We start from the raw sequence: 24197 nt of genomic DNA on the forward strand, positions 1-24197 counted from the left end.
TCTATCTGCCAACAAAGACAAGCACTTCTGCAGCACAATTTACATCAAACTCTAATCTCTATCATGTATCTTAATAAGGCCACATGAACTGCACTGTGAAAATGTTTATGCTTTCACTGACTTTTATATGGTAAATATAGATGACTACACTGCAGAAATCTAAAGTAAGGAAAAACCTGTCCTGTTCAGATGAAACTGAAATCCTTTGTCAGCTGTTTCTTTTAATCTATAAGGATCTGACTTTCAGAACATTTATATTTGGGTTTGGTGGTTTTGTTTGTTTGTTTGTTTCCCTGGCTGGAGCTGGTAACTTAAAATGAAAATATCTGTGAAAGTTCTTTAAAATGATACCTTAAAAGAATCATAATTCCAGATATTATGCTCTACAAGCACATGTTATGTCAAATGCTTTAGAGCAGGTAATTTCATCCAAATTATTACCTTTCAGTTACATTTGGTGATATCAAATTTTAAAGCCTCTTATTTTTATTTTAAATATTGATATGGCTTTTACTGAGCACATATATACACAAAACCATATATATATATACTCTCACCTTAGAATGAATGTTCAATAGAGCATTACTGACAGTAGATACTTAGAAAGCTCCGTAAAACCTTTCTGATATTTTTAAATGAAATTATTTTCAATAATAACTCAGGTTACTATATTAGTTCAATTCAGGAAAGAATTTTCTATTTTTTGATTCAAGATGATATGCAGAACTACATTGGAATTTGTTCAGTATACAAAATAAATAATAGAAACAGCCACATTTCTTTTAGGTTGCACACAAGGAAAGTGTCTACCCAAGGCCTAATTAAATAGAAGGTTAATTTTGGCTCAAAATACGAGAACCTAGTGAACCCTTTCAGTAACGCAAGAGAATGAATCAGTAACAGGTAAACTCTCAATATCTGTTACACTTGTATTTGTTTTATTTAAAGCAAGAGAATGAAAGTCATAGACTGGTTTGAGATGGAAGGGACCCTTTAAGATTATCTAGTTCCAACCCCCACTACCATGGGCAGGGGCACCTTCCACTAGACCAGGCTGCTCAAAGCCCCGATCAGCCTGATCTTGAACACTTCCAGGGACTGGGCATCCACAGCTTCTCTGGGCAATCTGTGCCAGTGTCTCACCACCCTCACAGTAAAGGACTTACATCCCATATGAATCTACTCTCTTTCAGTTTAAACTATTGCTCTTTGTCCTGTCACTACAGGGTCTGGTAAAACATCTTTCTCCATCTTTCTCACAAGCCCACTTGATATACTGCAAGGTATAAGCCTTCTCTTCCCTAGGCTGAATAACTCCAACTCTCTCTAGTGGTCTTCATAGGCTTCAGCCCCCTGATCACTTCTGTGGGCTTCCTCTGGGTCTGCCAGAAGAAGTGCCAGAAGCCACTGTTCTCACAGCATTTCAACATTTCTACATTCAACTGAGCCATTTAATGAACACTGCAACAGCTTAACTTAAACTCTCTTCTGTCACCTGGCTAAGATGCTCTGCCGAACTTTCCACTGGTCTAGTTCAATGAAAAAATTAAATATCCCCTGAAAGGAATATTGACAGCTGAAAGTATGAAGAGTGATAGAGGTATTCAGGGTTAAAGGTATCTCTATTAGTCAGTTTATCATCTCTTAGAACACATTTGTCATGATCAGCATTAGAGGATGATCAGAAAAAAAGAGTTCCAAGAGCAAAGGTCAAAGCCACCATAAATTATACTAGGATTGGCAAGAACTCAGAAAGAATTTCCATCTACTTTAGTTAGACGTGTTTTCATATGTAGCGATTTTTTTCTTTTCCATATGTAGTGATTTCTCATTTCTGTAAGAATTAAGGACCCTTCTCTCAGATGACAGAGTCATCAGGTTCTAAAGCTATGCTTAAATAAAGTTGGTCAGTAAAATTCTCCCCTACGATGGATGAAAAAACAGGAATTAACCCAACAAATATAACTTGCAATCTAAAATATTTCTGATCTCATAGGCATTCTGTTCTTGGCTTTTACTCTGGGCTGTTTCTGGTACAGAAAATACAAACAGAACACATCTGTTAACTATGTTCTGGAATTAACCTCCACACAAAACAAAAACAGAGACAGTCCCACTACCAGACCTTCCAAACACTAGAATGAACATTGGGGTCATAGCATAAATTACTCCTGTCAGTTGCAAGCAAAGGCAGAAGGATTCTTTATTATGTAAGGTATGTGATCCTAAAAACATCATAAGATCCTGCCCTGTTAAAACACTCTCCTCTTGGAAGAGCAGGACATGACAGTGGAGGAGGATTCTTGAAGCCAAGGGTCAGATAAGGGCATGGGTTAACTTGGACTGCAAGAGAATGAGGAAGCCTGGGAATGGGACCTTTTATTTGGCCATTTAGTGATAGGATAAGGGGAAATGTTTCAAAGCATTAGTAGCTTCAAATTGAAAGAGGGTAGGTTTAGATTAGATATTAGGATGAACCTTTTTAATGTGAGGGTGTTGAGGAACTGGAACAGGTTGCTCAGAAAAGTTCTCACCCCTGAAATTGCTCAAGGTCAGGCTGAATGGGGGTCTGAGCAACCTGGTCAAGAGGAAGGTGGCACTGACCATGGCAGGGGATTTGGGACTAGCTGACCATTAAAGGTCCCTTCCATCACAAGGGCAGAGGCAGAAATATACAAAATAAATAAACATATATAAACAAACTAAAAAACCATCAGAACTATAAATAAGTCACACCAACCAACAGTCTTGAAGGGCACTGTAACAAGAAAAATTTAAGCTAGAGGTCTCTCTACATATAGTTTATGTTTTGTCCAACAAGATATAATTTGGCAAAATAAATAACAATTTCTTCTAGAGAAGCAACTTCCTTATTGCTGTAATGCTCCACAGGCAATGAAGAGAAGTCTTAGGACTTCTCCTAACACTTCAAAAGCAGAGATGATATTCAGTAAGTGGATGCTACTCAGGAGAAAACCAAAGGGGTTGTTGCTCAGAGACCCTTTTAAAAAATAGTCATACTCCTCACTCTTATCTGAAAGCAATCAAGCATTTGAAGAAGCATTCCATTCAGGATCAAAATAATACCCAGGCCACAGGGTTTGGAAGAGATCAAACGATCACATAGATGCAAAACCCTCTACCATTTTACTTGTTATTCATGACCAGTCCTTTTTTGAAAAACATGCACAAACTCTTTGAAATAAACCTCTATACCAAAAATATTGGAAAACATGGTCTAAATACGTGTCATATATTTTCAAATAGCCACCACATAATATTTTCCTATTTGTAGGGCTAACACAAAAGCATGAAGAGATGACTTTCAAAACATAGACAATACGCATATTTGCCAACCATCTGTCCAAAAAGCAATCTAACTTAGATTTAAACACAGAAAAAAAATTAAAAAATAGATTCCCAGCCCAGCAGTGGAACAACACACCCAATCAAACATGAGATCAAGCACAGAAACATTCTAGTTTGAATTTAGCAACAAAGAATATGCAGACCAGGAAGATTGTGGCTAATCAAACCGCCTGGATTTGCCTATGTATCTAACACTTCTATGTGAAGCTCAGTATCCAAGTGCATTTTTGAGTTATTGACAACATTCAACACACACCTCTAATAAAGAATATTTGACATGCCAGATGCTGGACTAGCTGTCAATGTTTATTTTCCCATGTAATAGCCTTATGGTTAGAGCACTCTCTAAGAAAGTACTAAATTACATCTTAAAAACTGAGACATTTCATACCATCTCCTTCTAGCAGAGAAGAATGAGTAGGAAAATACACACTCATAAAGGCTAGGCTCAGTGAAGGACTTTCTACTGCTTCTTCAGTGGCATCAGTAAAGAAGACCAAAAGATTAATGGGACTCCAGTAAAAGAAAATCTAATCCAGCTCATGTTTACACCCTTAGCTGGAGCAGCAGAGCTCTACTCCATGACCCCAGTACCATCTTCATAGTATATGGAAGAAAAAAATAGTACATTACATAAACAGCACAAAAAAAACTGTCAAAGAGGTCCCAATCTCTGTCCTGTCAATCCAGCTGAAAGACATGGAATACTTCTCTACTATGTATTTAATTGAAAATATCATTTTCTTCTAGCTTCCCCTCCCTATCTACTTCCCATTATCCATCCACATCAGTGGTTATACTTGCAATGGAAGTATGAATGGCCAGAATTCAAACACATTTGAGAAATTGTAACAGTGCTTACCTAGTCTTGAAGGGTCAAATTCAATATTCAAAGCAGTAAGAAGACATTTCTTACATTGATGCCAAGGACTTCTATGTAATACATCATCTGGACAGACTACAACACAACTGCTGAGACAATCTGGGTGTCAACTTGGTACCCACATTGGCAGGTAGTATGTTGTAGAGGCCATCAAGTTCTAAGCAATAAAGCAACCAATTCTGGTTTTATCACAAAAATTGAGCCTGCTTCAAAAGGAGCAACTGGGACAGTACATAAAGAAATAGAATTTTAATGTTTTACTTATCCTATTTAATTTCATAAAAGCATTATTCTTTCTTTCTATATACAAATTAGACTGAAAAAAGTTCGACTTACAACAGTTGTTCTCTATGTCACATTCTGCATACACAGTTTGGGAAAAATACGTACACAGTAATTCTCGCAGAAAATATAATAACATTACAGATCAGGTAAACAGATTTTTTAAAAATCTGTGGTTTTCAGTTTTGAAAACAGAAGGGACCTGAATGATAACAGATCAATAACAGGAGCTGTAGGCTTTCATTCAGAGCTGACTTGTTTGCATCCAACATAAATGGGCAGTCACCATTTACCATCTAACAGATGTTCAGTAGCTTATGCATGATGATATGGTAGCCCCTGGTGTAGAAGTGGCCAGATGACAGTCACAGTTAATTGCCATTCCTGCTGGCAGTCTCAAATAAGGAAACAATAAGACCTGGAGACCATAGTAGCCCATGCCTTTTAGATAGCAGGCAACTCCAGAACAGGACAATGAAAAGGCATTTCTCAAATGAGCCGTGTCTACCCAATATGTAGCAGGATCTCAATTTAAGGTAAGGTTAACATAGTATTTTTTTGTGGTTTAGCCCCATCCAGGAACCAAACCCCAGGCAGCTGCTCACTCTCTCCCCATGAGCAAGACTGGGGAACGAATCAGAAAGGTAAAAGCCAGAAAACTCCTGGGTTGAGAGAAAGATAGTTTAATAGGGAGAGCAAAAGTCATGCACACAAGCAAAGCAAAACAAGAAATTACTTCACCCCTTCCCCTGGGCAGGCAGGTGTTCCACCGTCTCCATCATGTACAACAATGGAAGACAAACACCATCACTGCAAACTTCCCCTTCTTCTTCCCCCATTTCACACACTGAGCATGATGTCACATGGTCTGGAATATCCCTTTGGTCAGTAGGAGTCACCTGCTCTGACTGTGCCTCCTCCTAACCTGCAACGTACTTGCAGTTTCCTCACCAGTGTGGAATAAGGAAAGCAGAAAAGGCCTTGGTTCTGTGTAAGCCCTGCTCAGCAATAGCAAAAACATCTGTGTTATGGGAATTATTTTGCATTTTGGACATTTAGATTCCTTCTTCCTAGTACTATAATTATTTAGTAAGCATAAATTCTGGGTTTCATACTGCTCTCTTCCATACACTGTACTCAAAGCAAGGAGGTCAATTTTCCAAGTACCATTCAGTTTTGGTAACTCCTTTTAAAAAAACCCATTTACTTACCCTCAGAAGTATTAACAGAACAGCACAGGGCTCTAAACTTCAACTCCTTAGGCTTAGAAAACAATATAAAAAAAGAAAAGTAAAAGCTTGTAACTGCCACAAATTTGCTAAAAGCCAATTCCTATATTGCTTTTAAAAGTTACCATTTACATATTAAAAGCCTTTCAGTATTTATAGCAAAGTCAACTGAATAAATGCACTAAAAAGCAGTTCTGGATCAAAATTATGTTATTTAGATTCCTGATGTAACAAGCAGCTGTGATACCACATAGAATTTCCTTAATTTGACAAAACTTTCAAGCATGGTAAAATACTCCAGTTATAAAGAAGAAAAAAAACCAACCAAACAAAAAAACCCAACAAATCTATTCATTTTACCTTTTCAACAGTAAAAAACACAATGTGAGGTATTCACTGTAGGTATTTCTCTCTGGTTTACTATTGTTTATTAAGCAAGTATGCAAGATACACGTACGAAATCATAAAATGTCACAACTCTTAATTCTGAATTGCCATGAAGGTGGCCACCCTCTACCAGGAGAGCCTTCTGAGGCCGTCTTTGCATTTAATGATGCTTCTGCTTAGCAAAACAACTCCTTGTTGGTCACACCAAGGACCACACACAGTCTATTTCTACTACTTTGTTTTTGCCTTCCCCTGTTGAGAGCCTATCAAATCAGACCATTTTCCTCCAGATGGAGAATATTACATTATATTTATCACTATAGCAACTAACCTAATTGATTTGATGCAGGTTTCTCTTCCACCATAGGATGGAGCCATTATCCCTAAGTATAATCTAAACATTTAAGAAAGAAAAAATTATCAGTTTATCATTTTACCACATCAATAGGAATATAACTGGGCTTCAGAAACTAAAGCATAAATGAAAGTCTAATGGGTTGTACATGTACATCCAGAACATTCTTTATAAATAAGCTTATCTGTCAAGTAGAACTTACAGTATGGTGTTTACTGGTTGCTCCCAGTAATAGGAATGACTATTGTACAACAAATACACTTCCAGAAACAAAGATTCACAAAGTAACTAGGAGAAGGAGAAGGAATGTTCAAATAACTGATTCAGAAATAAGCTTTTTCAGACTAACATTAAAAATGGAAATAGGCAAGATACATCAAAATTGTATTTACAGTGCTATTAAGAAAGGAAAAATGGAAAAGTTATTTTCCAGATTTTGTTTTAGAAGCTGCAGGGTTTGTTTTCAGTAGAATGATACAATGATATAACAAAATATTAAGTTCCTGTAATTAGTTTGATAATATGTTCACCTTTATTGTTATACTTCTGCACTCCTGACAATAAGGTGTGGGGGAAAATAGAGACCACCTTACATAGTCAAATTTCTTTTCTTTTACTTCCTAAGAAATATGGCAATCCTGTTATTTTTAAAACATTTTTAAAAGTCATCATGTACTCCCCAAAACCCAAATTTGCTTTTCTTCAAAAACAAGCATCAGATGTAAAAAGACTGATTAAACACTAGCTGATTTTTAAGAGAATTCATAAAATCTGAAGTGCTGCTTTACCTAGAAATAGCTTCACGTTTTTTAATCTTGATTTTTCAGAGAGCAAAAACCATTTTTTTCAATGTCTCAAATACTACCACTAGAGAAAATGTTCATGATGCTTCATTAACATTTGGAATTGCAATTGTCAAATCAGTGAAGCATTACATAAATGGTGGAGTGTTTCGACACTGCATATTTTAAGCAGCATGGTGCTTTTCAGTGCTATATGAAATGAAGAGTGTACTACATATTTGAGGAACACCATCTACACTGTCTGAAAGAAATAATTAGAAACTGATCTTTAAGCACACTAGAAAATGCCTTGAGATTATTGACCAACATTTGCATTTTTCATCAGTAAACAATGAACAATATGTAACAATTCAAATGGATGACTACATTCCTTAGGATAAAACATCCAACTTCTCATTGCTGAAAATAAATAATTTCTGAAGTGTCAAAGTTCATGGTTAACTCTTTTTGAGGCCATGCTGATTGAAAATGTATGCACAGAAGATCTCATATCTTCTCATAAGAAGCCTGTGATGCTTTGGACACTTCTAACACAAACTTAACAAAATATTTCCTATCACTAATACCAAACTGAATTCCCTTTGCCATTGAACTATTCATTCTGTAATATGCACTCCCATGATACAATAAAAATTATTTTAAAACTCACTATGTTGTTTAGTATATCCTCTACATTATCACATTGAATACAGTATTATGTACAAAATTATATTATTAAAAGTGTGGCCTGTTTAATATAATTTTATTAATGAGAAGTGTAATGCAAAATGTGCTAAATAACAAAAAAAACCCCAAACTATTACAATATATGTTATTCCTTTTGGCATAATTAACTTTCAGTGTCATCAGTGTAAAGAAGCCCTGGAATACACAAAACAGAAGTGAATTAAAGGTTCTCCTAACCAATTACAATGTTGTTTTGAAAAAACCCCAGAACATATACATGGCAAAATGGTCAGTGTAATACAGCTGGAGGAAATGGAATACAGGGTTAAGAAATGCAGCAGGTCTGCTCCTGCAAACCAGCATCTATTTCCTATTCATCAGAGCCTACACCTATTACAGCTCAACCAGACAAGACTAGTGCAAAATCTTTTATGCTACAGCTAATGAAAGCAATATGCACTATGGGTAAATTACAGACCCCATTCAGGTCAGGGTGGGAAAATACAGCGTAGATTCATTTTGGCAAAGCTGTGTGGGTCCTTCCTGATAAATTGTGGTTGTTTTTTTTTTATTATTATTGATTAAAAATTGCTTTTTCTATTCTCTTTGCAAGTTTCCTACTCTGGTGCTATGGACTAACTTGCATTCCCTAACTTGAAGTGTGGGCATTAACTCCATTGACATTATATAACTGCTTGAAAATTATTCTTGCTGAAAGGAAAACAAACAAAAATTACCAAAAACAAACAAAAAAGCAGGAAAAAATAAAGAACTTTTAAAATATTTATAGTCCAAGTACTGGATTCTTACAGATACCTTATCTGCAACACTGTAATTAATGGAAAATCTATCAAGCCTGAAAAAAGAATATAAAAAACTTTACTGATAACCTGAGATGCAGCTCTAAAACTGGCAACATGGACTTACTAAACTGCTGAGGATATGCTAAGAAAGTGCCAACACTTGCTCCTGTGGAATTTCAGAGCATCACATATGATCCCAGGATGTTAAGACATCTGCCACTTGATGAAGTATGTGCTTCCTAAAAAAATGAACATAAGCAAACTAGCTCCCCTTCATGGAAGGTGGACAGAGTCAGGAGAGTGTGTATGTGGAGGGAGCAACCTCAGAGGAATCTGGTAACATCTGACAATAAACAGTGAACAGTGGATCAGGGTTACTACCGCTAGAAAGTTTGTTTCCAAAATCCAAGAGATGATGCTGTTTGGACTGGAAATGCCACATTTACAACCTAAGGACATCTCACTCTCCTGAGAAGCAGCAGTATTAAAGTGCCGGTCTGCCTGCTTTGCCACAGGGGAGTGGGGGGAGATGTGCTGAGGGGCAAGTCTAAGGCACAGTACCTGTGCCTGCCAGCTTCAGAGCTTGGCCCTCGCCTGAAGTGTTTTCTCACGTGGGAAGGGTGTAGATTTATGCCCAGCAAAAGCACCAGGACAAATATGTACTTACTGCAGTAAGCGATTAGGAGACTAGCCAGGATCATGATAGCCCAGAAAGTTGAGGACATGCTTGGCAAGGCGCTGGCATCTTTCCTGCTGCTTCTCCTGGGAGATGGAGCCATTGAAACCACTTCCCCAGCGGGGGGAAAGTCAGACAGTTTCACCAGCCAGCTCTCCCCTCGACTGATGGCCTTGTTCCACGTGTAATCCTCAAGGAAGGCATTTTCCAACGACTCTGCTGTTCATCATCAGCAACATGGTCCTGTCGCAGGAATCATCTTCCAGCCAGAAAGCCAAGGCGACTCTAACGCAAGCGGGGCTTGGGAACAGCGGCCACAGCCAGCTTCCCTCCTGTCACTGTGGTGGGATGCACTAGCATGGAGGGTTTCACTGCGGCTGGGATGCCTCGCGTGGTACTGAGCTTCGAAGATTTCCCACGAACAAGCCTCTCTTTTTTTATTTTTTTCTTTTCTGTTTTTAATTTGAAGAAGTTGTTCCGCTTGCTGTCCTTCCCCCTGCCTCCCCGTCCCCGGGGGCAGCCCCCGCAGGCGGAGCGCGGGCCCCGGCGGTGCTAACGCGGCGCCTCCCCCGCCCGCCCGCGGCTCTACGGCGACCCCCGCTCAGGGCGCGGCCGCCCCTCAGCCCAGGCCAGCATGGCCGCGGGGGCCACCGAGGGGCGAGGGCAGCCCGGCGCCACCGCCGCCCGCCCGCCCGCCGGGCAGGGCTCCGCGGGCAGCTCCGCGCAGAGAGGGCGATCCGCGCCCCGGCCCAGCGCCCGCAGGGCGAGGACAGCCCCGTCCCCCCACGGCCTGTCCAGCCTGAGCTGCCCTCCCGACCGGTCCTGCGGCTCGACGGGGCGGAGGTGCGGGATGGGCCGGGACACTTGAGGCGGAGGGTCGGCGGCGGGTCTCCTCCTCTCCGAGCGCCGCCCGCTCCGCTCTCAGGCTCTGCCGCTACAGCAGCGCTGGCCCTTCAAGTAAAGGGAAGCGGGAGGAGGAGGAGGGGGCCGGCGGTCACGCCCACAGGTGCTCAGCGCTCCGAGCAGAGCGGTCCTTCCCATCTCCGCTCCGCTCGCGTCCCCGCCGGAGGTGCGCGCCCGCCCCGGGGCTCGCATCGCCCCCCGGCCCCGCGCCGCTCCCCGCTCCCGTTCCCGGGGCGGCGCCCGCCGGGTTTAGGAGGGAGGAGCCGCGGGGCGACAGTCCCTGTCCCTGTCCCTCTCCCCGCGGAGGCTGCTGCCAGCCCTGCGGGGCCGGCGGTTGGAGCGGGCTGTGCGGTGGGCAGGGGCCGAGGGGCGAGCCCTGTGCCTCGGTGGGGTAGAGCCGGCTTCGGCCCCCAGCGTCTGCCCACGGCGGGGGAGGCGGCGCGGAGGAGCCGCTGGGCCGGGAGCGGAGCAGAGGGGAAGGGAGCGGAGGCGGTGCCCGCCCCGAGCCTCCTCTGGGGATCTTTGCTCTCGGCTGACACCGGGTCTCGACAGAAGAAGTGGCCCAGGGAATTGTCTCTCCCAGTCCCCTCACCTGCACGGTGCGGCTCGAAATCTCCACGATGTATTGCGCCTCGACACGACCACAGATGCTAAAGGAAACAATTCCTCATTGTATATCCATCTGCGGTCCTTATGGGCACTGCTGTTGGCACGCGGTTTCTGTCGCTGAAATGGCAGCGACGCATCGGTATGAAACCCACTTTAGAGGGCTTGGGTTCGCATGTGTGCCAGTATCCCTTATGATTAAAAGCTTAAATATTTAAAGAGGGACCAGGTAGTTCAGCTTTTCTGTTCGGAGTCTCCATAGCAATGTCTTCAAATTAATATTTTAAGTTCTGCAGAAGGTAGTCGCGTTCCAAGTACAGGCAGGATTGTCAGACTAGAAGAGGAGCTTAGTCACAAAATGTCCCATTATCTCCTCCTGTGTTTTACTTGCATAATAGAAATGCCATGAAAAAGCTGATTCCTATTCCTTCACAAGCCCCAGGTTTGTCTGATTGTTTGCCATTTAAACATATGAACTTAAAATTGCATATGAATGATGCAATCAATATTCACAAGACAGGACTGAAAGGACCTTTTTTAGTACAGCTGCACTTGATTAGATACTAGTAACTAAGTTCAGTTTTGCACCATGAGGACATTGCCAATGTTATTGCTTTGATTTTAGAGAAGATTTTTCTACCAGAATAGTTTCATCCTGAACTGGTAGGACAATAGATTAATGTGTTCAAGCATGCTTTAGAGATTAAATTTTAACTATTGTTTGGGTACAACTACATTTGGGTACCAGAGCATTTCCTTCCAAGATGTGACTTTCTTTTCCTGTATTTTCATGGGAATTTCTTTTCTAGTATATTTGAAAACTAGATTAGAGCACAACGCAAACATTAAGACAATATGCTAAGCTATATTCTCCTTCCCCCGTATCATTTGAAAGAGCATTTATACATAGAGTCAAAATCTTTGTATCACCTTCCATCCCGAACTTAGGCACCATATTTTCCTTCTAAGTCAACTTTAATTCATCATCCCTCTTGGAATCCTGAAGTATTACTTCAATTTGATGTTGTAAAGTTGTACAGCTTCATGAGTTTTTTTAAAAACTAGAACTTTCAAAATTCCTCTTCTCAGACTAAATGTAAATAAATGATAAGCAACAAAAATGCCTCTGCATGTTGTGCTGCTGTTTGTTGCATTTCCAGGACTAACATGTAAATGAAGCATTTTTCTGTATTTATGAAAACATTTTATTTCCATTATAGCTGTAAGTAATGAATGCCTACTTAAATAGCATATTTTAAAAATTACTATAATGCAAAAGCAAAAGGATCTCGAAATGAGATATGTAGTATGATGTAAAGATCAAGAGACTCTAAAGCCATAAGGGACAGCTGTAGATGTATACAGGCAACTATACCTTTCAGCAGAGTCCACAGAATTTTATATAGTAAAACTTACAGTTTACCTTGTGGTTAGACAAGAGGATTTCCCTTGGAAATGCATCCAGCTTTCAGTCTGAGGAGTGGGGATCCTGATGACTGTTCACCTAAATAGAGCTCGAAGGTTCATGCAGAAGCTTAAGTCTTGCTTTGATAATTCTGAAAACAGACATGCTTCACTTGAGACCAGGTTAATTCCCACACTGGAGAACTACTCAGTTACTCAGAAAGTAAGGCACCATTTACTGAATATGGAACCACCGAGCTGGGGCCGTTGTGTTTCTATACATCTACCTGTAATAATTTTACAAAGAAATTTTAAATTAATAAAGATTTTCAAATATTACATTCTGATTTGATTTTCAAAGACAAGACATAAAACCACTCTTAAAATGCAATTTTATGTCGCTGCTGATTTGTTTTGTAGGTGCATGTTGATCTCCAGTAATGGCCTGGTTGTTCTGCAGGGTCTTGTATTGAAAAGTATTTAATCCTATTCACAATGTAATTTCACAGTATTCACAATGTAAAGTCCTACTTTAGGAAGAAGTGGTGGGGTTTGATCTCAAATTAATTTGCTTACCCCTTTCTTGATATGCTCACCACACTGATTTTCAAGGAAAATATGTGAGGTCTGTCTTTATTACCTCCCTAATCTCCCAAAAAATTCCCAGTATTCAGAACTGTGTGCACGGAAATGTAAGAAACAATCATTAAAGTCATGGAACAGATGTCTGAAAGCTGAATAGAAAATAGACACCCAAGTTAAAGGCTGTATACCAAAGTGAAATACCCTTTTAAGAAATCAGATTTGTTCCCATATAGTCAAAGACACAGATCTCCTATTCTGCCATTACTGTTGGAATAGTTAATATTTGCAAGGAAATTAAAATAATATTTAAGCTCTTTTCTAAGATAGGCTGTGCCATTAGCCACACTGAAATTATAAGCAAAATATATCTATTGACTAGAAAAGGCATAGTTTGAAGGCTGTTGTAAGCTGTATCTATGTCAGAGTTTGTCCATGATGTGTGTATGTATCTCTGCTCTCTGCTAGGATGTCAGACCTGTGAGGTCTGTGTAGTGATGTTGATCTCTATGACAGGTGAGAGGATAACCTCCAGAGGATAAATCTTAACATTCATTTAGCATCAAGTATGTACATGGTAGAAGGTAGATAATTTTCTTCAGGTCTTTACAACAAGACCTTCTGTTCTTTTTGAATTTGCTTGTCTGCTCTGAAAATAGAAGGTTTAAATAAATTGTGAATAAGTTACATGGCATTGCACTGACTCAGAATACTTCAGAGAGAATTAACAATCAATAATATTCAAGCCAACAACTGAGTTTTTGCTTGGGATAAAATAAAAATAGTCAGTTGATTCTAAATGTTGATTTCAAGGAAACAACAGACTATCTGAATGGACATTTCTGATTAGATTTGTTAATTATGAAATAAACATAAGCAAAAAAAGATGTAAGAGAATAGCAGTATTTAAAACTTTTTTTTACAATATTAAAACATGAATTAGATATAAGAGCTATGTAATATAAGCTTGTTGTTATATCTCAAAAGAATTTTTAAAAGAAGTGCAGTAGAGCATAATACTAAGAAAGCAAGCTCCTCAACTTTATTTAACTATTTATATTTTCAATAAATAAGTTAAAGAACTCTATATGTCTCTTTATAAAAATCCATAACAAGTCTTTTAGGACCTAGCAAATATAAGAAAGAATGCAAGAGAACTGCAATTTTCTTAATCTTCCTTGAGATGGAGACCAGTCAGGGGATATGAATTCATGGTTGAAGATTTTATGAGAAGATTTGTTCTCTTTTTATTTACTGATATTAGGCCATCTTTATAAAAAATATTTTATCTAGACACATGCCTCCATTATTTTTTTAATACCTGTTAAGTGCCCAGAAAATTGACCATCTATTTAGTAAGAAAGTTTTTGCTATTGATTTACAAGAAGCAGAAAATTATTGTATTTGTGAACAAAGAAAAAGTAAGGAAGAAAGAGAGACAGTGTGTATTTGAATGCTTAATTCATTATGAAATTATAATTTAGAGAGTTCAGTTCTTCAATAACAGAAATCATATTTTAGTCTAAATGGCAGCAAACTGCATACATCTGAAACTGTGGGATAAGAAACTTAGTTCTCATCCACTATTTCAGTAAAAGTCTTCATTTTCAGAGTACTTTCAAATTTGTACAGAGATATTTTGATGCATGTACATGAAAGAGCCTTTATTATCGTCAGTAACAGTAAGGTTCTTAATAAAAATTCTGTTAATTCATAGTCAAAATATATTTTGAGGGAAGCCATTGACCAAATCCAAGTCACGTTGTTTTATTGCATTGTACTGTCTGCATGGCAGGCATTCTCACTAAGGAATGCTTTTGTTGATTTTTACAAATGTAAAACTACAGCTTTGTTACTTGTAGATTGTGCCTTTTCACTGATCTTCTTTCTTTAACAAGGTACTTTTTTTTTTTTTTCCTGGCTATTATTAATTTAGCCGGGTTTAGAGTTTTTCCCCAATTTTAATTACCTCCTAAAGATATTATAGATATTGTGTAATATAGATACAATTTGAAAAGCTGTATGTGGTTTTGATTTAACATGAAAGCTTTCATAAGTTATGGGAAATCCTCACCCTGTAAAATAAAATCTATGAAGTTGTTCACTGACAGCTATATTAACCTGTCCAGTTATCTGTAAAGCCAAACGATTTAAAAAAGCAAGGAAGTGTGAGTGGGAATATGTTGCCAATACAAAACATTTTTATACCTGTCTGTATAGCTGATGGGGAGTCACAACATCCACATTATCATCCTGACTGAATTTTATTTGTAGACTTTACACTAAAATGCCTAAAAGCGATGAAGAGAAATACTTAAAAGTGCATTTTTATTCCACTTTGTGTCAAAGACAAGTCTGCAGTTTTTATTAAAAAATGAAACCAATATTATATCTTTTCAAAATGTGTCTGCCATTTTTTAAAAGAAATATTAGCTGTAGATGACAAAGAGATCAAACAAACTTTTTGTAAAAATACTGCATTCTCAGTTAGGCCCTAAAAAAATAGAGATTAGAAAAAACCACTTAACTGTTGTCATGCAAGTGCAAATATCACATCTAAAGTTGGGTTAAAATGAACTGCGTCTTTTCATAGCATGTAATAATAAAATGTTTATTTTTTATGGTGTAGGTGTGTAAAATTGTTTCTTTGCATTGAAATGCCTACAATGATGTGGCAAATAAGTACATTCCTGTCACTTAGCAACCTTTACTAGTTCAGAAAAAAAAATTGGGAGGGTATCTTAAATGCGGTTATAAAAGTTTCTGGAATTTAGCAAATTACCAAATCATTCAGAAGTGAGTCATTACCTGAGCTACAGTGATGTAATACACTGGATTTGACAGCAAGAACAAAAATAACTAACTTGCATACATGGATAATTTAGGAGGTGAGTTATTAAAAAAATTAGGAAAGAAATCAGAACATGAAACAGCAAACAAACCTGAAATAAATCCAAGTATGGTAAATTGCTTTCATTACAGCAAATAGATAGAAAATGAGAGGGATATGAAATCATGACTATGAGCAAATTTTTGTCTTGGAAACTACATACATTATTAATCAGATCAGATCTGTTGTGAGTCTAGTTTAATTTTGTGCAATCAAATAAAAGGGATGCTGAATTCAGTGCCTGTTCCAAAGTGTCCAGAAAGATATGCTTTTGATTACATGACAAATAACACATGCAATTCTTTTACAATATATTTAAAATAAGAAAAGAGTACATTACTTGCTTGGGAATGCATTCCATTTTGTCTTTTTTTTCCTCTAATTTCCCTTTATTTTTTTTCCTTCAGCCACAAACCACAATTTGATAACTTACACACTTGACACCACTTACACGCATTAAGAAGTGTACAGTCACAAATATCTATTTTTTTTGGTCAGTCCTCTATTTTTTTCTGTCCTGTGTTTGTTAGCTTCCCTGCACAGTATTCTGTAGGAGAGAGAAATCAAAGTATCCTATACTTGTCTGTATATACAATCAGCAAGTGCCCATTCAAGAGAAAAAAGCATCACTGCAGATCTGGCAACTGCATGATCCTGTTTGTCAGGGATTGTTCTCTGAAGCCATCTATGGATTTGCTAAGTCCTTATTTCCTTGGACATTTTAACACACACATAAGATACATAAAGGCATATGGGGCAATGTCTTCTTGCCTTTTTCTGGAAATCTTGCCCCTTCTTAACAAATCTTGCTATAGGAGAAGAAACAGGTGGTATTGTCTGCAGGTGGAGTACAGGGTTATGTTTGAGAGCTGAATTCTTTTGATAATGAAGCCAATACATTTTCTGAGTGGCTCATTGAAAATGGTTTAAATGTCTCTTGTTGCCTTAGTTGCTGCTGGAATCATAAATTAATGAATTAATGTTTTTTGTTTTGGTTTGGTTTGGTTTTTTCTGTAAAAATCTAGATAATTTTGATAAAACATTTTAAGTGTTCTGTTTGAAGGTGAGGTAACCGACAAACATTTAAAAAATGTATTTTTAAGAACTCATCTCTATGATGCAGTAAGTTCAGATGTGCTGAGTGTAAGCTGATACTTGAATTCTTAAATTCACCATGCAGCAATATGTTTGATCAGTGAATAGTAGGAAATCTTCTTAGGAAAATAAATTGTGACAAACCATGCATAGCTCCAGATTTAAAAGCTGACATTTTCCTCTAGAGTTGCTTAGACTAACAGAGAGTGAAGTTCCTTTGCATTCTCTCATTTGCCAGTTCAACTCTGTGTTCTTTGGAGCAGGAAGAAATGTTTCTGGTATCAGTATCCTGTCTTTCAGACATCAACTAACTTTTTGCAACCAAGAAAGCCCTCAAAAAAATCGTTGCCTTCCTGAGTGGAAATTAGAAACTATTGGTTTACTCTAAACTGTAGTGTACAAGCTGCAACTTGTGAGCCTGATGGACTGATTTTGAGAAGCAGACAAGCTGTCTCTTGAACGATATTGCTGAGGAGCAGACAAGGGTTGAAATTGCTGGTGTTTTTTCTGGTGAGCTGAAGTGCTCAGTTCATCATCAAACACTATCTGTTTCTATCATATAAAATAGGATTTTAGATGTAGGGTAGGGAAAAAAAAGGCTACTGGAAGGTGAAGTAGACAACAGTAAATTACAAATAGGAGCAATTTACTGGAGATCTTGCTGGTAATGTAAGTTTTAGTTTGGAATTTTTTACTTTGGGTGAGATTTTTATGGGGGGCAGAGGAAGTGAGAACAAGAGGTTGCGAGATGGCAGTAAATGCTGGATTAGAGAAGGGTATTTGTTCATAAGGCAGTAGATGTATTTTATGCTAAAACTGTCACTTCAATGTACATCCTGCAAAATTTTGGCAATGCTGAATTTTGGCAATTACTTTGGATAAAATGTTTGGCTTTCAGAGAACACTAAACTCCTAAAGTTCAAATTGGGAAATGTGAAGTCCTGCATCTGCAGAGTCCACCACTATGGACTGGGACTCATGACATGGAAAACACCTGTGCAGAAAAGGACCTGAGAGTCCTGGTGGACTTCAAGGTGACCAGAAATCAGCAATGTGCTCCTGCAGCAAAGAAAGCCAGCAACCCCCTGGGCTTCAATAGGCAGAGTGTTGCCAGCAGGTCAAGGAAGGCGATCCTTCTCCTTTAGTTAGCACTGGTGAGACACATCTGGAGTGCTTTTTCCTGTGCTGAGCTGTCACAAGAGGTAGTACGGGAGAGCACAGCAAAGGTATGTCCAGCTCTCTCTCTAGCACAGCAACGAGCTGAGAGTGGTTAAGGAATCAAAGTATCTGTTTTACAAGGGCAGGTAAAGAGAGCTGAGATTGTTTATCATGAAAAAGAGAATGGTGTGGGGGTATGAGTGTTTTTGTGTGTGCATGTATGTGCATGTCTTACTAATGGGTCCTGGTGGGGCAGGACAGACTCTTCCAATTCAATGAAAGGAAAAGAGACAATAGGTACAAATTGAAACTGAGGAAATTCACTTAATTATAAGAAAAGATATTTCACTTTGATGGTGATCATGCGCTGGAACAGATTGTGCAATGACATTGTGCAGTCTCCATCCTTGGGAATTTACAAAATCTCTTTGGATAAAGTCCTGAACAGTCTTGTGTAACTGAGCCTGCTTTGAGCAAGGAGGTAAGACTAGATAAATTTCATAGGTCTTTACCACCTTCAACTGCTCTTTAAAAAGTTATTGAATGATGCTAAATATATACATAAATATATATTTTAAAATTATCGTTCTTTATCCTTGCCTCTTTTCAAGGTATTTGACTGTTATCTAAGACATCAAGTAACATTTGTGCTTTCAGAGACAGCATGATGAGGGTTAGGTACCTCAGCACAGGATCTGGCCATGAAGTCAGCAAATGGTGCAGCTTAAGAAATAACATGGAGATAGCCACTTTAAATAGGTTAGGACAAGGGTAATTCCTGTCCTCTTATTAGGACTCTTAGTGCTTTTCTATCCACCTGGAAAACCTACTCCTGAAGGCTGTTACCTATAATCCTTCCTTCTAACCAAGTATTGTGTTTAGAGGAGACTGAAGTAGTGGCAATAGGACAGGTGTCACACCACATCCTCAAGGCCTCCTAGTCATTACAACATTTATTCAGGATGTATGGGAGCTCAGTTCAGTTCTCCTCTCTGCCAGGGGCAAATCTGCATCAATCAATGGTTCTATAATGGGGCACTTACAATCCCCTTGTTGAAACAATGTCACTGCACATATAAGAAATCAAGATTTACAGGGCAGAAGGAGAAAGTATAAAAGTGAAACTGATTCTGTAGCTGTTTATGTGGGTACTCACCTTGAGAGGAGACCAATCTTTTCTTGCCAGATCCCAGGACAGTTAGTATAATTTTACCTATGACTGCATAATGTGCTCAATTACAAAAAAGACAGGCCATTGAAAACAACTGATATCTGAAAACTTAATTTACTAGGATTTAGCTTCCATGCTTTGAAAATTGAGTAATACCTAGTGTAAGTATGTAGCCTTCGTGGCAAATTTCTGAATAGTTACATCTAGGACAGGTTTCATTAAACAAGCAAAAAAATGAAATTTTTACATTAGTATTCATAACAGTGTTCTCTGAAAAGATCAAACAAATATTATAATTAACACACTGTTATTCACTCCACTGAACATTTTCTTCCTTAGGTTCACATTCTTTTTTATCCTACCCAGACTATTTTTTTGCCTCTTTTATTAATGCAAATACTTCATTAGGTTACTGGAAATAATACTTTCCAAAAAAAAAAAGAAAAAAATCAAGTTGTCCAAAACTTGTTTGCCTTCTCCTCCACAGCTTCATTGTTTACCCTTTAAAATCTGCAGGTTGGAATATGAGAAGTCAGGTGCTTCTTCACTGTGTTTGGGACTATTGCAATCCAATTTAACTAGCACTATATACTTCTGCATTTAATTTCTGCATATATTGCTGTTTGCACAGAACCCATACCTAATGCTGGAGCCACTGTGGTGAGCAGGAATACAGACAGGCTTTCTTCTGCCACACCTGTGGCACTGCACCACTGCTGCCAGCTCTGATAGGGACACCACCATCTCTGCCTCACCTTTGTGAGATTCTGGGTTTTCAGAGCCAAATTTAGTGCAGCTGAGGGGTGGACGCCTGGCATAGCAGCAAAAAGGAGTGTCAGCATCAACTGCCTGCAGATCTGTGCAAATTTTGATTGCAGCTGGCTGGATAGATGCAGAAAGCTGGGGAAGACAACCCTTTGTGAAACCTGCCCAGAGGGCAAGATAACACTATCATCTCTTTTCATTATAGAAAAGTATATAATATTCAGACCTGTGGAATACCAGCATTATAAGTAGGAAGAAAGAATGGCTCAGCTGTGCATAGTAACTTGGCATAAACACATTTCATAGAATCATGCAATAATTTGGTCTGCAAGGGACATTTACAGGTCATCTAGTCCAACCCTCCCACAATAATCAGGGACACCTTCAACTAGATCAGGTTGCTCAAAGCCCCATCCTGCCTCACCTTGAATGCTTTCAAGACTGGGTCCTCTGCCACTCTGGGAAATCTGTTCCAGCATTTCAACACCCTCACTGTAAAAAAAATTTCTTACTTAAATCTAGTCTAAATCTACCCTCCTTAAATTTAAAACCTTTAGCTCTTGTCCTATTACAACAGGTTCTCCTAAATTATTAGACCCTATATTTTTTATGAGCCCTCTTCAAGTATTGAAAGGTCAAATTAAGTTCTCCCAGAGCCTTCTCTTCTCCAGGCTGAACAGCTCCAAATCCCTCAGACATTCCTCATGGGAGAGATGCTCCAGCCCTTTGGTCATTTCTGTGGCCCTCTACTCGACCCGCTCAATTTAGTTCACATCTTTCCTGTGCTGAAGACCCCAGAGGTGGATGCTGTGCCCATTTGATTCACAAGACTGATAAGTGGTTATTTACCACATGTTCAGCTTATTAGGACTGGTTCATTGGCACCCTAGGAAGGCATCTTGGTTCTTTCTCCTGTTGGGCACGCTAATGAATGCCTGAGAATATTGATTTTGTGTGTCTCTTTGAGACATTGCTTTGCTGCTCCCCTATGGAGCTTCATTTCCTCCATCATGACAATATCCTGCAATATTATCTCCAGTTGAATGGAACTGTTTTGTGTTTGGAGCAGCATGAGCCACAGAATCTGTTAATACACTTTTAGGTACTGGACTGAAAAAAGGGTATACAAATTTTTAAAAATAATTTAGCTTAAAATTAGGAAACAACATACTTACAAGACCACTAATGGATATTTTAATTCACTTCTATTCTTACTCTGAGGGTAGCAGGACAATAAAAATGGAACCCGAACACATTTTTGTGTCATCATGAATTAAGGCAATTAGAAAAATTTCTTGACAAGCTGCCATCCTTCATCATTAGGGACTTCTCTGTGATGCTCATTCCACAATGAATTTTTAAACCTCATCAGCTGTGTGAACCATCTTTGTCAGGCAGGAAGGACTTTAACAATGTCTTTGTTTATTATCTGGACCTCACATGAAACTAACATGACACTTCAAGTCAGAGGTAAATGTCTCTATGTCCATAGGCTCTCTTTCACACATGCTAAGTGTTGATACCTGGTATGACAGAAACTTTCAGTCATCTGTGTGATTTAAAGGTGCACTGTACTGCTCCTCTGTCCACCCCCAAAATCACCTACTATAATCAAAATGCCCCCTCTCACAAAGTTCTCTGTGCTTTATGTCAGATCTGGATCATATTTTAAGCACTTAAGTCATAAGAAGAATTGGCTTCAAGAAAAAATTGAGTAAAATCCTTATATATTTTAAAATACTAAATTGAGAAATTCTGAGGATTAAAAACTGCAGATTTTGACTGATGTGCACATTTTTCAAAATTCAGAAATGATAAAAATTGAAGATAAAGGAATTTTTTTGCCCAGGATATTTCGATTATGCCCTCAGAGGTTATTTCTCCTTCCTTATGATTAATGGTGTTGCTGGATGAAGCTTTTCTATTCAGTATTCTTTTCTTTTTGTCTTGCCACTTTTAGTTCCAATATAATTTTAAGAGATAGCTTTTGAATCACTAGATTTTTCACCTAATCGCAAAGCCAAATTACAGGCAAAATATGGCAAGAGCAAAGTCTGTCAATGTACCTATTTCTTTTAGTTTAATTGTACTCCATCTACCTTAGCTTCTTTCTGGTCTACTTTTAAACTTAGATGACATTCTCTATGAGATTTCCCATAAACTAAGATGTCATTCTCAGAAACTGTGATACTTTGCAAATGCTGAAGAATCATGCACATTTTTTCAAAGTTATTCTGATTCCAAATGAGAAGCAAGATAGTAGATATCTTTTAAATAATGTCAGAAAATTGTCATCTTGCCTCTTTAAGGAAGATCTGGTGAAAATAATTTTGACAAAACATTTTTCATAAGAAAATATTGTCTTGATGAAATCAAAGCTTTTCACAGAAATCTATATCTTTTTAATAAAAGTTTCATAAGAAAGATTTTTTTTTTTATGTCCAGGATAACATTTCTAACCGACTTTGACAAATTGAGATGCACTCTGTGATCAGGGCAAATTAGGAGGTCTGGATTTAAACTGTTTACTTTGAGCTCCAGAATGTAAATGAGCCTGGGCCTAGCACTCCAAAAGTGATGTGCTCAGTGCTTGAATGCTGTTTTTTGAGGTAAATCAATCTCAGAACTATATTCAGAGCTTTTTTATATATCATAGTTTCCCCCCTACATGGAGGTAAAACAGAAGGGAAAATGTCAATTATGATGACTAAAATAAAATTCTTTTGGTCTCAGGTCCAGCTATTTTTCAGAGTGCAAACAAAAATGCTGTGTGGATGTGTTTAGTTAGGAAGGCTCATATGGCATATTTTAAATTCCAGTTAGAATTTCAGGTCACAGGTCTGTGTTGATTCATAACACATAATTCTCTTTGATTTAAGTGAAATTATCTCTATAGGTGCATGTAGACTGCTTGAGTATTTCTGTTTATAAACTTTGGCAAAGAAAAACTCTGCAATTTTATTATGAAAAAAGATTTGAATTTATCATTGGAGTAAACAGTTTTATGCACATTTTATATACCAATAAAATTCTCTGCTTAAAATACCATGCTAGTCTTTTATGACATAGATTCTAATATTCCATTTCACAATAATATAAAAAAAATTAGATCAGTCAAGGAATTAACCAAATAGCTGAGGATGTAGTTTCTAAATAATTAGAAGTGTTAACATTGCTGATAGCCACTATTAGAACAGTCAGACAAAGAACACAAGACACATGCTATAATATCGTCTGTTTTAATCTGAGTCACTCAAAGTTGTGGTAGATGACTAGAACTGTCAAGTGGGCAAATGTACATATAAAAATATCAGAAGATACTTTTTTGAATTCAACATAAGATTTGTGAAACACCTTGGCTATTGGGAATGAATGACAAAATTTTATCTGTTTAGAAGCAAAAGAACTGTGCGAAAACCAAATTATTTATAGTTTTACAATAAAGATAAGCTGCTATATGATAATAAAATTAGTGATACTGGACAGTCTTACACTGATATAATTAAATAGAGGGAGTATTTATTTATAAGATTTTAAAAAGTAAAAGCTTTTTACAAATTGCCTTTTAAACTGGACTAGAAGTTTTCTAGACCATGAGCAAAATGCTATTTTTCATGTAGAGCTTCTTAACCATCATCATTTTAATGCATTTTGACTGAATGGGAATTGTCTAGCAGTAATTGAGATCTCTGAATTCTAAAGTGTGTGTTACTAAAATAAGGAAAAAAGTTGATTTACTGTAAAACTGCCACTTTGTTAATTACTACTTAGCTGCCATCCATCCCAGGATCAGTTAATGACAGCTGGCAAAGTCTTGTTTAGCTTACCCCAGTTTTTACTGAGGTTTTAGAATTCTCCACCTGCACATAACCTGAATTGCCTTACTTTGGTCGAGTACCTATCTTCTGCCTGTGACCTGCTGAATCTGTGACACAGCCATGGCAGGGTTCATATATGCTAAGTACTCTCACAGCATATCAAATGCACACTATCAAAAGAGCTATGATAAAGCGAAATCATGTCTGCATTCTTTCTAAAACCTATTATCAAGATACAGAGGGTAAGCTGTTAGCTCTCACCTTTGAATATTAAACAAAGAATTATGACCATTCCCTCAAGAAACCTGAAATAACTTGTATTTTAATCCTTTCTCCAGAAGAGCAGCTTCAG

The 24197-nt window shown here is 38.1% G+C and overlaps 1 protein-coding gene across 13 annotated transcripts in view; it reads right to left on the reverse strand.

The window, feature by feature from the left end:
* Positions 1 to 9917, reverse strand: part of TAFA5 (TAFA chemokine like family member 5) — a 505501-nt gene extending 495584 nt beyond the window's left edge. For all 13 annotated transcript variants that reach the window (XR_013182463.1, XR_013182468.1, XR_013182467.1 and 10 more), the window contains exon 1: positions 9445 to 9917. Coding sequence is in view for 7 of the 13 variants with exons in the window: in XM_077179074.1 (XP_077035189.1) it covers positions 9445 to 9556 (112 nt within the window). In the remaining 6 variants the exon portion in view is untranslated. The remainder of the gene's footprint in view (positions 1 to 9444) is intronic.
* Between the last annotated feature and the right edge of the window lie 14280 nt (positions 9918 to 24197).

This window comes from Agelaius phoeniceus, chromosome 5, assembly GCF_051311805.1.
Source record: "Agelaius phoeniceus isolate bAgePho1 chromosome 5, bAgePho1.hap1, whole genome shotgun sequence".
Classification (NCBI taxonomy): domain Eukaryota; kingdom Metazoa; phylum Chordata; class Aves; order Passeriformes; family Icteridae; genus Agelaius; species Agelaius phoeniceus.